General features: G+C 59.6%; 2 protein-coding genes across 2 annotated transcripts in view; both read right to left on the minus strand.

Moving 5' to 3' along the window:
* The window catches only part of CORO7-PAM16 (CORO7-PAM16 readthrough), a 77,481-nt gene that overhangs the window by 19,404 nt on the left and 45,147 nt on the right, over positions 1-12,930 (minus strand). The window contains 15 exon segments of the mRNA NM_001347979.1: positions 74-190; positions 1,003-1,092; positions 1,187-1,328; positions 1,989-2,074; positions 2,155-2,259; positions 2,764-2,906; positions 2,983-3,069; positions 3,182-3,290; positions 3,806-3,981; positions 4,433-4,559; positions 6,098-6,235; positions 6,421-6,513; positions 6,599-6,744; positions 6,827-6,884; positions 7,317-7,371. Coding sequence (NP_001334908.1) covers positions 74-190; positions 1,003-1,092; positions 1,187-1,328; positions 1,989-2,074; positions 2,155-2,259; positions 2,764-2,906; positions 2,983-3,069; positions 3,182-3,290; positions 3,806-3,981; positions 4,433-4,559; positions 6,098-6,235; positions 6,421-6,513; positions 6,599-6,744; positions 6,827-6,884; positions 7,317-7,371 — 1,672 coding nt within the window.
* Positions 1-12,930, minus strand: part of CORO7 (coronin 7) — a 61,826-nt gene that overhangs the window by 3,749 nt on the left and 45,147 nt on the right. The window contains 15 exon segments of the mRNA NM_001347980.1: positions 74-190; positions 1,003-1,092; positions 1,187-1,328; positions 1,989-2,074; positions 2,155-2,259; positions 2,764-2,906; positions 2,983-3,069; positions 3,182-3,290; positions 3,806-3,981; positions 4,433-4,559; positions 6,098-6,235; positions 6,421-6,513; positions 6,599-6,744; positions 6,827-6,884; positions 7,317-7,371. Of these exon segments, the coding sequence (NP_001334909.1) occupies positions 74-190; positions 1,003-1,092; positions 1,187-1,328; positions 1,989-2,074; positions 2,155-2,259; positions 2,764-2,906; positions 2,983-3,069; positions 3,182-3,290; positions 3,806-3,981; positions 4,433-4,559; positions 6,098-6,235; positions 6,421-6,513; positions 6,599-6,744; positions 6,827-6,884; positions 7,317-7,371 (1,672 nt within the window).

A 12,930-nucleotide genomic window follows, 5' to 3' on the forward strand; every position in this document is an offset into this window, starting at 1 on the left:
CAGACGGGACCCAAACTCCCCTCTAGGCACCGAGAAGGCGGTGGGCATGGGAGTCCCAGGTCCCCACCCTCACCCGGACTCGGGGCAGCCGGAAGGCCACAGGCTCCAGGGAGGACTGGCGCAGCCGCAGGCACCGCATCAGCTCCACTTCCCGCACGTCGCACTCCGTCTTAGGCAGGAGGACGAGGCCCTGGGGGAGCAAGGGAGTCGGAGCTGCCGCTGGGACCTAGAGCTCGTGGCTGGGCACGTAGTCTCCCCAGGGTGCCAGCACCCCTCACTTAGGACCACCATGCCTAGGGCCTGTCCCTGGACAGTAACGTGTTGATTATGTTGAACAACCTGCTCTCTGGAGGGAAAGCCCTGATTTGTGGTGTTTTCCTATTTCCACAGTTTACAAACTCCCACCATGGGCAGCTTCTACATGCCACCTCCACTCCCTGAATGTGGTGTTGGGAAGAGATGTAAATAGCACATCATCCTGCATTTCCTCCATGCACTCCAACACAGAAACATGTGACCTCAGCACAAATAATAGTAAAATTGGATAAATTAATTAGAAGTGATAAACTGAGTGTTTATTACTTTGGTTTTTAATATTATTTTTAGGTTCATATTGTAGGTTCATATAGTTTAACCTTATCTAGTGTAATTTTTTGTTTGTTTTGTAGAGATGGGGTCTTGCTATGTTGCCCAGGCTGGTCTTGAACTCCTGGGCTCAAACAATTCTCCTGCCTCAGCCTTCCGAAGTGTTGGGATTCCAGGCCACCGTACCTGGCCTACAGTATGATTTTTAATAATGGTTGAGTATGACAATGGCTCTCAAAATTCCTAAATAATTCCAGCAGCAACTCTTCTTGCCAGTCACTGGGCACAGCCCCAGGCCCAGCCCCAGCCCAGGACTCTGACCCCCGACCCACAGGCTCCTGTACTTGCCCACATGGCCACCAGGGGGCAGGGCAGCCTTGTGGTCCCATCGGGGACGAGGCGCCAGGGTGGCCTCACCTTGTGGGGGTCGGGCGACGTGAAGCTGTTGCACTCCAGGAAGAAAGGGGACTCGGGGAGCAGCTCGTACAGGAATACACGGGTGTCGCCCTGCGGGGAAGAAGGCAGGCTGGGGACCCTCCGGCAACACTGGCCTTCCCCCCACCACCTCTCACCTGCCATCCCGCCCTCCAGCCCAGCCCACCTTGCCGGTCAGGAGCACCAGGCCAGTGTCTGGGTCGTAGCTGGGCAGCAGGGTTGAGGGAGCCACGTCCAGGCCCAACACTGCCAAGGGTCCGCCGGCCAGGGCCTCAGCTTCATATAGGAGCAGCTGGCGCTCACTTTGGCTGCAAGGGGGTTTGGGGGCTGAAGCAGGTGTTTCAGAGCTGACGGGGCCTGGGGCAGGGAGAAGGCGCCCACGTAGCCCCTGCTTCGTTCTGGGTTGTAGGCGAGGCCTAGTGTGGCCCGGCACCGCAGCCACATCCTAACCTGCCCCTCCACCTCTGGGTTCCCCATTGACTCTTTCTCCTCCACTAATCACTCACCCATCCATCTCCCCCTGACTGCCTCACCACCCCTGCTTCTATCTCCCCCAGAGCCCCTCGTGCACCCCTGCATCTATCTCCCCCCAACCCCTCACCCACCCCTCTATCCATCTCCCCACTACCCCCAAAACATCCCTCCATCCATCTCCCCTACCCCCCTCACCCTCCCCTGCATCCATCTCCCCCTTACCCCCAACTCATCCATCGATCTCTCCCTACCCCCTCATTCATCCATCCAGCCATCCACCCATCTATCCCCACATTCATTCATCCACCCATCCATCCATTCACCCACCTATCCATCCACCCATCTACCCACTCATCCAATCATCTACCCACCCACCCAACCATCCAGTGAGGGGCAGGAATGGTTTCTGAAAGCCTGACAAATGTATGTGACTGTGGAGAAGGGGGACACAGGTGGCTGCTGAAGCCTGGGGATGGGGATGCCTGAGTCCTCACCTGTCAAAGCCGGACACCAGCAGACAGCGACCATCACATACCCAGACAATGCGAGCTCCGCGTCCTCCCTTGGGCCCTGGGCCTTCCTGTTGAGATACATCGCGTGACACCCAGCCAGCACCCCTGAACCAGGTCTGAGGCCACTCCCCAGCCCCTGTGTGCTCACCTGCAGGGGCTCAGGGCCACTCCGGGGCCTGTAGACCCGCACACGCCCATCCTTGCAGACAGTGGCCAGCTGCTGCCCATCAGGACTCCAGGCCAGGCTGAAGATCTGGGGGCAGGAAGGGATATGAGAGACAGCCTTGCTTCACTGCTGGCCCCACCTCTCCCCACTGCTCCTGCCCCTCCTCACTGCTGGCCCCGCCCCTCCTCACTGCTGGCCCCGCCCCTCCTCACTGCTGTTCCTGCCTCTCCTCACTGCTGGTCTTGCCTCTCCTCACTGCTGGCCCCCCTCTCCTCACTGCTGGCCCCCCTTCTCCTCAATGCTAGCCCGGCCCCTCTTCACCGCTGGCCCTGCCCCTCCTCACCACTGGCCCCCCTCTCCTCACTGCTGGCCCCACCCCTCCTCGCCGCTGGTCCCGCGTCTCCTCACTGCTGACCCCGCCTCTCCTCACTGCTGGCCCCGCCTCTCCACACTGCTGGCCCCGCCTCTCCTCACTGCTGGCCCCGCCTCTCCTCACTGCTGGCCCCACCTCTCCACACTGCTGGCCCCGCCTCTCCACACTGCTGGCCCCGCCTCTCCACACTGCTGGCCCCACCTCTGCAGCCGTCCTACCTGGTCTTGGTGGCCCTGCAGCTTCAGCCGATCAGCTCCAGCCTGAAGGTCCCAGATGCGAACAGTGAGGTCATAGGAGGACGAGGCCAGCACATCGGCTGCCAGTGGGTGGAAGCGCAGGGAACAGATCTTCTCCGTGTGGCCTGGAGGAAGGCAGGGGTGATCAGGAGCCCTTGGGAGACACTGGCCACCCCAGCCCCATTCCTGAGCCTGCCTGACCTGTGAGCACAGTCTCTGGCGTGGTGAGCACCTCTTCCAGGCCCTCTGCGGGTACCCGCCACAGTCGGATCCTGGCGTCCTCACCAGCTGCAGAGGACAGACAGGGTCTCATCATTGCTGAGCCCAAGACCTCTGGGCTCCCCAGCCCCCATCTGGGACCCAGGACCCTCCCTCAAGCCCAGGCACCCAGCCTCCTTACCCACAGCGAGGCGATGGGGGTCAAAGGGGTCCCAGGCCAGATCAGTCACAGCTGCCCCATTCTGCAGCGTGGGCAGTGCCGTGTCGGGCAGGCGGCCAGGCTTCCGTAGCTGCGGGAGGTGCCCCCACCCCGAGGCCCATCAGTGCCAGGCAGAAAAGCCAGTCCCCAGGGGCTGCGGGCAAGCAGCATGTCTGGGAGCCCACCCCCTGCAGCAGAGGCTCCCACCGCTGGGTGACCCAAGCTCTCTGCCCTGACCACCTTGTGCTCTGAGCCCCAAGTGCCAACCACAAGGCCCCAGAGAGTGAGGGGGCAGCAGCGTGAACTGGCGGGAAAAGCTCCGGCTTAGGGCTCAGGTGGCCGGGCTTCGGATCCCAGCTCCACCACTTACACAGCTGTGTGACCCGGGCAGGTCACTAAACCTCTCTGTGCCTCTTCTCCCTCATCTGTAAAATGGGGATAAAAGTGGCAGGCCCCATGGCAGGTGGCTGGAAGGATCACAGGACAGGCGGGCAGGAGCCTGACACAAGGTTTGTGCTCCCTGTGTCGTGTGGGTAGCTAAGGCCCTCCGCGTCTTTGCCACTGGCAGGGAACTGAGGGGCAGCCCTGGTGGGGTGGGGCCCTCACCTCAAGCACAGCCACCTGTCCCCCACTGCTGAGCAGCGGCACAGCCACACGCAGCTTGTTGGCACAGAAGCCGTCACTCTCACCAGGTGTGGTGAGGTTGAGCCCCTTGAGGTTGGTGATATGGCTGTCTCGGTGCAGGACAGTGCCCTGAGCATGGCGGAACTTGGAACTGGGGCCTGGCAGGTGGCAGGGACATGGAACCATGTGTGAGGATGCGGTCCCTGCCCGCCCTGCACTCTTTGAGTCCCGGCTGCCCACTCCCCTCACCCCAGGTGGATGTGCAGCATGGACCTAGGCCCAGGCCTCTGCTAATCCAGTGGATGCAACTCGCCCAGGAATAATGTCTGGAATGATATACCCTGTTCCACGGTGGCTCGGGGAATCTTGGTGGAGCCCAGGGCTTCGGCTGCTCAGAAGCTGGTGGCCCCAGCCACCCTCCTATTTTGCAGGTGAGACTCAGCCACCACACCCCAGCCCCCAGGACAAATGACCCTGCCAGTGAGTCTGGGTGAGGGGGGTGCCCTGCATGAGGCCTGTGCTCAGCAGTAGGGTACACAGGAGGATGACGGGGAGTGGGGCAGACAGGGCTCCTGCGGTAGGGGTGAGCTCCCCGTCCTGCCTCCTTACCCAGCAGGCTCTGCAGCGACCTCAAACTGGGGCTGGTCCCGATGCCACTGGTGCTGGAGAGTGAGGGCCCCAGGCTGGAGGGCGTGGAGGGCGAGGTCAGCGAACTGGGAGGGGAAGAGAAACCCTCCTGGGGAGGGGCATGGGGTCAGCCAGCCTGCTCCTAGGTGTACTGGCCAAAAGGAGGGGGTGCCAGCAGACTCCAGGGTCACCACTCTGGGCCCCCTGCGGACTGGAGGAGCCCCCACTGTGGGCATGGGACAGGAGTGGCGGGGGGCACGGGCATAAACGCAGACACACAGGGAAGCAGCCGAGCTTCAGACCGCGGGGACAGCAAGTGGCAGCTGCTGGCTCCCAGCCCTGCAGGAGGGTGTGCCCAGTGGGTTAGATCTGCCAGTATTTTAAGAGAAGCCAGAAATCTAGATCTGTATGAAAATTCTTGCTTTTTAAGTGTTTGCCCAATTTAGAAAGCACTGTGCAAGTTCCTTCTTTATGCTCCACGTGTTTCTCTGTCTCTGTTACACTTGACAAAGAAGGTTGGGGCCAGGCGTGGTGGCTCAAGCCTGTAATCCCAGCAGTTTGGGAGGCCGAGGCGGGCAGATCACGAGGTCAGGAGTTCAAGGCCAGCATGGCCAACATGGTGAAGCCTGACTCTACTAAAAAATATATAAAAATTGGCCAGGCGCGGTGGCTCACGCCTGTAATCCCAGCACTTTGGGAGGCCCAGGCGGGTGGATCATGAGGTTAGGAGTTCAAGACCAGCCTGGCCAACATGGTGAAAACCCGTCTCTACTAAAGATACTAAAGATACCAATTAGCCAGGCGTGGTGGTGCGCGCCTGTAATCCCAGCACTTTGGGAGGCCCAGGCAGGTGGATCATGAGGTTAGGAGTTTAAGACCAGCCTGGCCAACATGGTGAAAACCCATCTCTACTAAAGATACTAAAGATACAAATTAGCCAGGCGTGGTGGTGCACGCCTGTAATCCCAGCTACTCAGGAGGCTCAGGCAGGAGAATTGCTTGAAACTGGGAGGCGGAGGTTGCAGTGAGCCGAGATCGCACCATTGCACTCCAGCCTAGACGACAGGGCGAGACCCATCTCAAACACAAAAACAAAAACAAAAATTAGGCCAGGCGCAGTGGTTCACGATTGTAATCCCAGCACTTTGGGAGGCCGAGGCGGGTGGATCACCTGAGGTCAGGAGTTCGAGACCAGCCTGACCAACATGGTGAAACCCCATGTCTACTAAAAATACAAAAATTAGCCAGGCATGGTGGCGGGTGCCTGTAATCTCACCTACTCGGGAGGCTGAGGCAGGAGAATCACTTGAACCCAAGAGGCGGAGATTGCAGTGAGCCGAGATCACACCATTGTACTCTAGCCTGGTCAATAAGAGCGAAACTCTGTCTCAAAAAATAAATTAAAATATAGTCGGGCATGGTGGCACATGCCTGTAATCCCAGCTACTCGGGAGGCTGAGGCAGGAGAATCGCTTGAACCCAGGAAGAGGAGGTTGCAGTGAGCCGAGGTTGTGCCACTGCACTCTAGCTGGGGTGACAGAGTGAGACTCTGTCTCAAAAAAAAAAAAAAGGCCGTTGAGCCGGTGAACACTCAGGGCAGCCACTGCAGTGTCGCTGAGGGAGGATGGGGGCGGCCCTGGTACTTACGCTTGCGTCTGCATCACCCACGGGTGTCTCCATCACCGCAGGCTGGGCTGTGTCAGGGAGGGGCTCCGTAGGGGGCACCAGACAGGAAGTGAAGCTCGGGTGGGGCCGGCAGGCAGGGTTGAGGCTGACTTTCTGCACCTGCATGGAGGCCGGCAGTGGGGAGATGGGGGCATGGGCTGCCCGGTCAGGAGGGCCCCCATGGGAGGGTCAACTGGGTAGGGATGGGGGGCACCCAGCAGGCCAGAGTGAGTTGGCACACAGCCACACAGGGGGCTACCAGGGACTCGGGGAGGCTGGGAGAGGTGAGCCAGCCCTGGTCCTACCTGCTGGTTGTCCCCAGCCCACCAGCTATGGGGGTCAGTGGCAGGCACACAGCCGGCAGTGTCCGGGAATAGGTCCTCGTGGAACTCCACAGCCTGGCCGCAGACAAGCAGGCAGCTAGTGAGGCCCAGGCCCCCCGACTCCCCAGCCCCCGCAGTCCCTCGCCCAAGTCCCCCTCACCTTGCGGGGCACATGGTAGCCGATGGGCACGATGGCTGTGTCGCTCAGCTGTAGGACGCGGAGCACCTCGCAGCTCATGACGGCCAGCGCCTGCCGGGGCACAAGGGCAGCCCCCCGCAGCACGCTCTCCAGGACACACTGGGTCACTGTTGAGGACACCATAGGGGAACAGGCAGGACGGGCAGGGGAGGGGAGGGTAGGGGATGGGGGCAAGAAAGCAAGGCTTACCTGGGCTCAGCGCCGGCTGCTGCGGGACCACCTCGTAACAGTACAGCTGCCTCTCGCCCTGAAATGAGTCTGAACTGAGCCCCGTTTGCTGACTGAACCCCTGGGGAGGGCCCAGGACTGGCATCAGCTCCCCCACAGGTCCCCAAGGACCTGAGCCACAGAACCACAGTGGCTGGAGATGGGGCTCCCCAACATGCTGGGCGCTGAGCTGAGCCCTAGGCTGACTCTACCTCACTTGCTCAGCCTCGTTGCACATGGGGTGAGCACCGGGGGTGTACGTCAGTATTTATGGAGTGCTGACTGTGTGCTGACACTGCTCTATTCTCGGCCTTGTTCTCAGGAAGGCCAGTGTTCTAGGAGAGCTACAGTCACCTTGGCTGCACAGGGGAAGACACAGAGGCCCTGTTCTAGTTCCTCCTCTCTCTTGGGGAAGGCCAGGGGCTGGACTCCAGGGTGTGGATGTGGGTGGGAGCCCCAGCTTCTCACTCACCTTTCCTGCCAGGACCAGGAGCCCAGAGTCAGGGTCCAGCAGAGGCATGAGACACCTGGGGAAGAGAGGGCAAGATGGCGGGTCAGGGCAGTGGGAGGGCTGCCAGACTCGTAACCCCATGTAGGAGCCCAGGACAGGCACCACAGTGACTGGGAGCCGCTTGGCCATCCAGCCATGTTCAGCCTGGTCCCCAGGAACCCCCTCCTCTTCCTGAGCTTCCCACATGCCCAACACACGCCCACACCCCAGCTGCTCCTCCCCAGGCCCTCCACCTGCACACCTGCGTCACTCCAGGACTGGAGTGGGCACAGGGGAACTCGGGCCCGATCTCAGCCACAGCTCTTCCTCCAAGAAGACCCCACATGCATTCTGTCCCCCTCCCACCTTCGACAGCCTAGACATCAGGCCAGCATTGCCAGGGAAGGTGGAGAGGTGAGGCCGGAGGCGAGGAGCCTCCCGTCCCCACTCGGCACTGCCTGTGGACAGGCAGCATCCGGGAGCAGTGCAGGCAGCCCTGCCGTTCCGAATCTGCACTAAGGTTTGGGGCCCTCTACTCAGTTACCCCACGTTTCCTGTGCCTCAGTGATATCTTGGAAGCTCAGAGACCCCTCCACGCTGAGTTAAAGTTCCTGTGTCCAAATCTGAGCCAGGTGCCCGGGAGAAGGGGTTCCTCCGGCCGCTGGGCTTCCCTGCACACCCCAGGCCTGCTGCCCCGGCCGAGCCTGCCAGCAGCATGCTCCCAGGCCTTCTCTGGTCTCGAGGCAAGAGCAGGACGGGGTGGCAGCTGGGAATAGAGTGGGCGGGCCGGAAGCCCCCAGAGCCCCTGCCACTCTATGTCCAGCTCAGCCTTGGCCAACTGCCTGTCACTGGCCAGGGCTTTATGCCTCCCTGCCGGGGCCCCTCAGAGACCCCTGCACAGCCCCTCAGCCCTGTGAGAGCTGCCTTCCCACTCCAGGGCCTTTTGAGGGGAATGGGGACCTGGAAGGACTCTGACAGATGCCCAGATGCCCAGTTGCCTTCCTGTGTTTCTTGCTCCTGATCTTTGCTTTTTTTTTTTTTTTTTTTTTTTAAGAGACACGGTCTCCCTCTGTCACCCAGGCTGGAGTGCAGTGGCACAATCATTGCTCACTGCAGCCTCAACCTCCTGGGCTCAAGCAATCTTCCCACTCAGCCTCCAGAGTAGCTGGGACTACAGGTGTGCACCACCATGGCTGGCTATTTTTACTTCTATTTTTGTAGAAACAAGGTCTCACTATGCTTCCGAGACTGGTCTCAAACTCCTGGCCTCAAGTGATACTCCCACCTTAGCCTCCCAAAGTGCTAGGATTATAGGCATGAGCCACTGCACTTGGTCTTGGTTTCTTGTTTCTGGGACCTGCAGGCCTGGACCCTCCCAACCCAGACACTGACACTCTTAAACACTGTATTGCCAGGGTCAGAGGTCACCCAGCTGTGGCAGCTGCCTCTATCCCTCACCGCGGCGACAAAGGGCCCAGCGGCCCTCCACTGTCCACCCATCCCCTCCTGCCAGCCGACCACTAAGCAGTCCTGCCCACCTCCCCTCCCCACACTTCCAGGAGCCACAGAGTGGCTGGGAAGCTGGGTGGGGCCCTGGGTGTCTCCATGACTTCCTGGAGTGCCTTGGGCTGGTCACCTGTGAGTAACACAGGCCCCTAATTACTGAGGGCCCAGCAGGGTGAGCCGGGCTCAGCAATGCCCTTTGCAACCCGGCCTGACCACTGCTTGTAGTGGTGGAAGCGGAGGCGGAGGGTAGGGGACCAAGGTGGTGCGTGACCTGGAGTGCCCTCCACACTGACACTGGCTCCACTGGGGCCGGAAGCAAGTCCCTTCAGCAGCTTTGACAGGGCTTTCACTCATTCATTTGTTCACAATCATTCACTCCTTTGATGAGCTGGTCTGTGCCTGGTCCTCGGCTCGACCTGCATGTAGGTATGCCCAGAGATGAGTGCAACAGACCCTGCCTCTGTCCTCAAGGTGCTCACAGCCTAGCACAAGAGGCAGACAGACACAATCCCATAGACAAACATGTGAAGGGAAGGTTCACTGAGGACACACAGTGACAGAGCAGGGGGACTGGGCCTCAGCAGTGGGGGAAGGGGTGATCCCTGCGATCCCAAGGTCATGCAGAAATCAAACACCTCACAGGAAGAGAGTTTCAGAGAGAACACAACCTGTGCAAAGGTCCTGTGGCAGGTGGGTTCATGGCCTGTTTGAGGAACAAGATGGACAATGTGCCTGACAGCCTGGACAGTGTGGGTGAGGGCTGAGGCTCAGGATGGGCAGGTGGAGGCTAGATGGGAAGGGGCCTGGTGCATGTGGGGAGGGGGAGTTCTGCCTCCAGTGGACGAGCAAAAAGGTGACGGTGCGTTTCAAGCAAAAGAGGCTAGGCCAGGCCTAGTGACTCATGTCTGTGATCCCAGCCAGCACTTTGGGAGGCTGAGGTGGGAGAATCACTTGAGCCCAGTAAGTCAACACTGTGACCAGCCTGGGCAACATCATGAGACCGTGGCTCTTCAAAAAATTAAAAATTAAAAAATTAGCCAGGTATGCTGGCTCACGCCTGTAATCCCAGCACTTTGGGAGGCCGAGGGTGGATCACTGGAGGTCAGCAGTTTGAGACCAGCCAGGCCAACATGATGAAACCCTGTCTCTACTAAAAATACGAAAATTGGCCAAGTGTGGTGGTGTGCATCTGTAATCCCAGCTAATTGGGAGGCTGAGGCAGGAGAACCACTTGAACCCGGCAGGTGGAGTTTGCAGTGAGCCGAGATGGCACCAATGCATTCCAGCCTGGGTGACAGAGTGAGACTCCATCTCAAAAAATAAAATTAAAAATTAGCCTGCTGTGGTAGTGCATACCTGTGGTCCAGCTACTCGGCAGGCTGAGGCAGGAGGGTCACTTGAGCCCAGGAGTTTGAGGCTGCAGTGAGTCAAGATCGCATCGCCAGCTGGGCATGGTGGCTCACATCTGTAATCCCAGCACTTTGGGAGGCCGATCACTTTGGGTCAGGAGTTCGAGACCAGCCTGGCCAACATGGTGAAAACTCGTCTCTACTAAAAATGCAAAAATGAGCTGAGCATGGTGGCGTGCACCTGGAATCCCAGCTACTCAGGAGGCTGAGGCAGGAGAATCACTTGAACCCGGGAGGCGGAGGTTGCAGTGGGCCAAGATCGCACCACTGCATTCCAGCCTTGGCAACAGAGTGAGACTCCATCTCAAAAAAAAAAAAAAAAAATCACATCACCCTGCTCAGCCTGGGCAACACAGCAAGACCCTATCTCAAAAAAATAAAAATAGAAAGAGGATAGGACCAGACTGGCACAGAGCAGGGATCACACTGGCTGCTGGGGGCACAGGCTGGGAGGAGTGGAAACAGGTGCCAGGACAGAAGCTGAGGACAAGCAGGATAGGCAGGTCTCCTGTGGCCCCTCTGCTGCCCTTATGAGAGGTGGGAAACAGGCCTGGGGCCACCTCATGGCATCAGAGGCTCACCTGTGCGCTGAGCCAACTGCCTGAGGAGGCCTGGTGCTCAGCCTCCCTCACCCCCGTTCCATCGTCCCAGCCAGCCAGCCACTGACTCAGGAGCTGAGGCCGAGGGGGCAGGAAGTCAGGGAGGGCAGGGCTGGCTCCTCTGACAGGTCAGGCCAGTCTTCCTTGCCTCAGGCAGAGCCATCTGGACAACTCTGCCAGGCAGGGGCATCCTGTCTGCCGTGGCACGGGCCAAGAAATGGGGTCATGGCACCCAGCCCCAAAGGTTGGCCAAGTGTTGGCATGGGCCTGACCCCAGGCTGTGTGAAGAGAGCCAAGCTGGGTCTGGGTCCGGAATATGGTACATGAGCCCCAGCCAGGCAGAGGGCCAGAGGTGATAAGAGGTATTGCCGGCACCTCTCCTGCTGGAATCTGGGCCTGCCACTGGGAAGGGCTCTGACCCTGACCCAGGTCCAGGGGTCTGTCCCAGGCATAAAGTTATAGAAGATCTAAAGCCCAGATCTGCCCCCGTCCCTCAGCCAGGTCCCAGGAGCTAGAAGACAACCTCAGTACCAACTGGGAGTCACGAGCAGCTTCAGCCTCCGCATAAGCCCCGCCAGCTCTCCCAGGACTCCTGTGATTAGCACAGAGGGGAAGCACCAAGGGTGTGCTTGCTACAAGGAGCAGCTGCAAGGCTCCTCCTCTGTCCTCCCCTCCAGCCCATCCCTCCCGCTCAGGCCCCTTCCCACCAACCCAGACATTCTGCCATTGCCCCAGTTCAAAGCAGGCTGGGTCCCTTGGATCTGTCCCTATCACCCAGGCTGGAGAGTTAGTTAGGATCCTTTGACCCCCCTCCACCCCCACAGCCCCTAGCTCCCCCGCTGTGTGCAGACTGCTGGTAACCAGGTTCTAAAGGCGGGTGGCACCTTGAAACCATACAAGGCAATGTTGGATAAACTGAGAGGGGTCTCCTAAAAGCTTCCCTTGAGCCTCTAGGTAAGTGGGGACCTGTGTAAGGCCAGGGCACAGGATTGGGGCAGGGGGTGAACACCAGGCAGATGGGGTCTCTCCGTCTACAAGAACCTGCCACAGAGGTGAGAAGCTTCAAGGACATCAGGAGGTCCTGTTCCTTGAGGAAAGCCAGGCTGGAGGCTCTTGGAGCCCTCTTTACCCCTGACCCTGGGCATCTGTGGATGCTTCTGAGGGCTTCAGAGGACACAGGACCAAGGGAAGAGGCAGGGAAACAGTCCGACAAGAGGCTGCACAGCACTGATTGGAAGCTCAGATGGTTCTGGGGCCGGGCAGGAAACTCAAGTGAGTGGACAGCTTGGCAGGAGGCAGCAGGGAGTGGTGGGGACTGGGGTGACCCATGAGCCCACATTTTGGCAGAGGGAGCAACTGCCACTCAGCCCCAGCTGAGAGTTCCTGTTCAATGCAAGCTGGGAAGCCCCATTTTAATATGAAAGCACATGATTTTTCGATGTTAGCAGTGCCTTCAAAGTTGTAAAAACTCCCATAAAGCCTGCACTAAATGCACCCAAAGGCCAGCCCCAACCCAGGAACAGAGGTCCGCAAGCCATGCCCTAATCCATGTAGACCGAGAAACGTATGGGATGTGGAGCCCTGCCAGCCCTGGAAAGGGGCCCTGTGGGGAGAGGGCCCTGTGGACGGGAGGTCCAGAAGGTGACTGTCCCAGCCAGGCCCTGCTTAGCCCTTGATGGCTAGACACAGAGGCCATCCTGCCTTCTGGAGATAACTGAGTCCTCCAGAGACTAGGAAACCCTCCAGCTGGTGTGGCCCAGCCTCCCAGGGATAAGCCTTCAGGCCCCCCAAAGACTAGAGCTAGCCCAGCCAAGGGCCTTGGCTACAGGCCGGGCTGGAGGGGGTGTGGGTGTCCCAAGGCTCTCCGGAAGTCAGGAGCTGAACTGGGCCCCCAAAGGCTCTGAGGCATGACTGACCACAAACGCGGAGGGGGAGGAGGGCAGAGTGTTTTCCTGGAATCCTCCAAGGCAGGGGATTTTTCTGGACTAGTCCAGCCCCTGGCACCCGCCCCTCCTGCCCAATCAAGGGCCACTGTCAACTGCAGCCCAGGCCCCACCCACCGACGGTGACCACCCCTATGCC

Source organism: Pan troglodytes, chromosome 18, assembly GCF_028858775.2.
Source record: "Pan troglodytes isolate AG18354 chromosome 18, NHGRI_mPanTro3-v2.0_pri, whole genome shotgun sequence".
In the NCBI taxonomy this organism is placed as follows: domain Eukaryota; kingdom Metazoa; phylum Chordata; class Mammalia; order Primates; family Hominidae; genus Pan; species Pan troglodytes.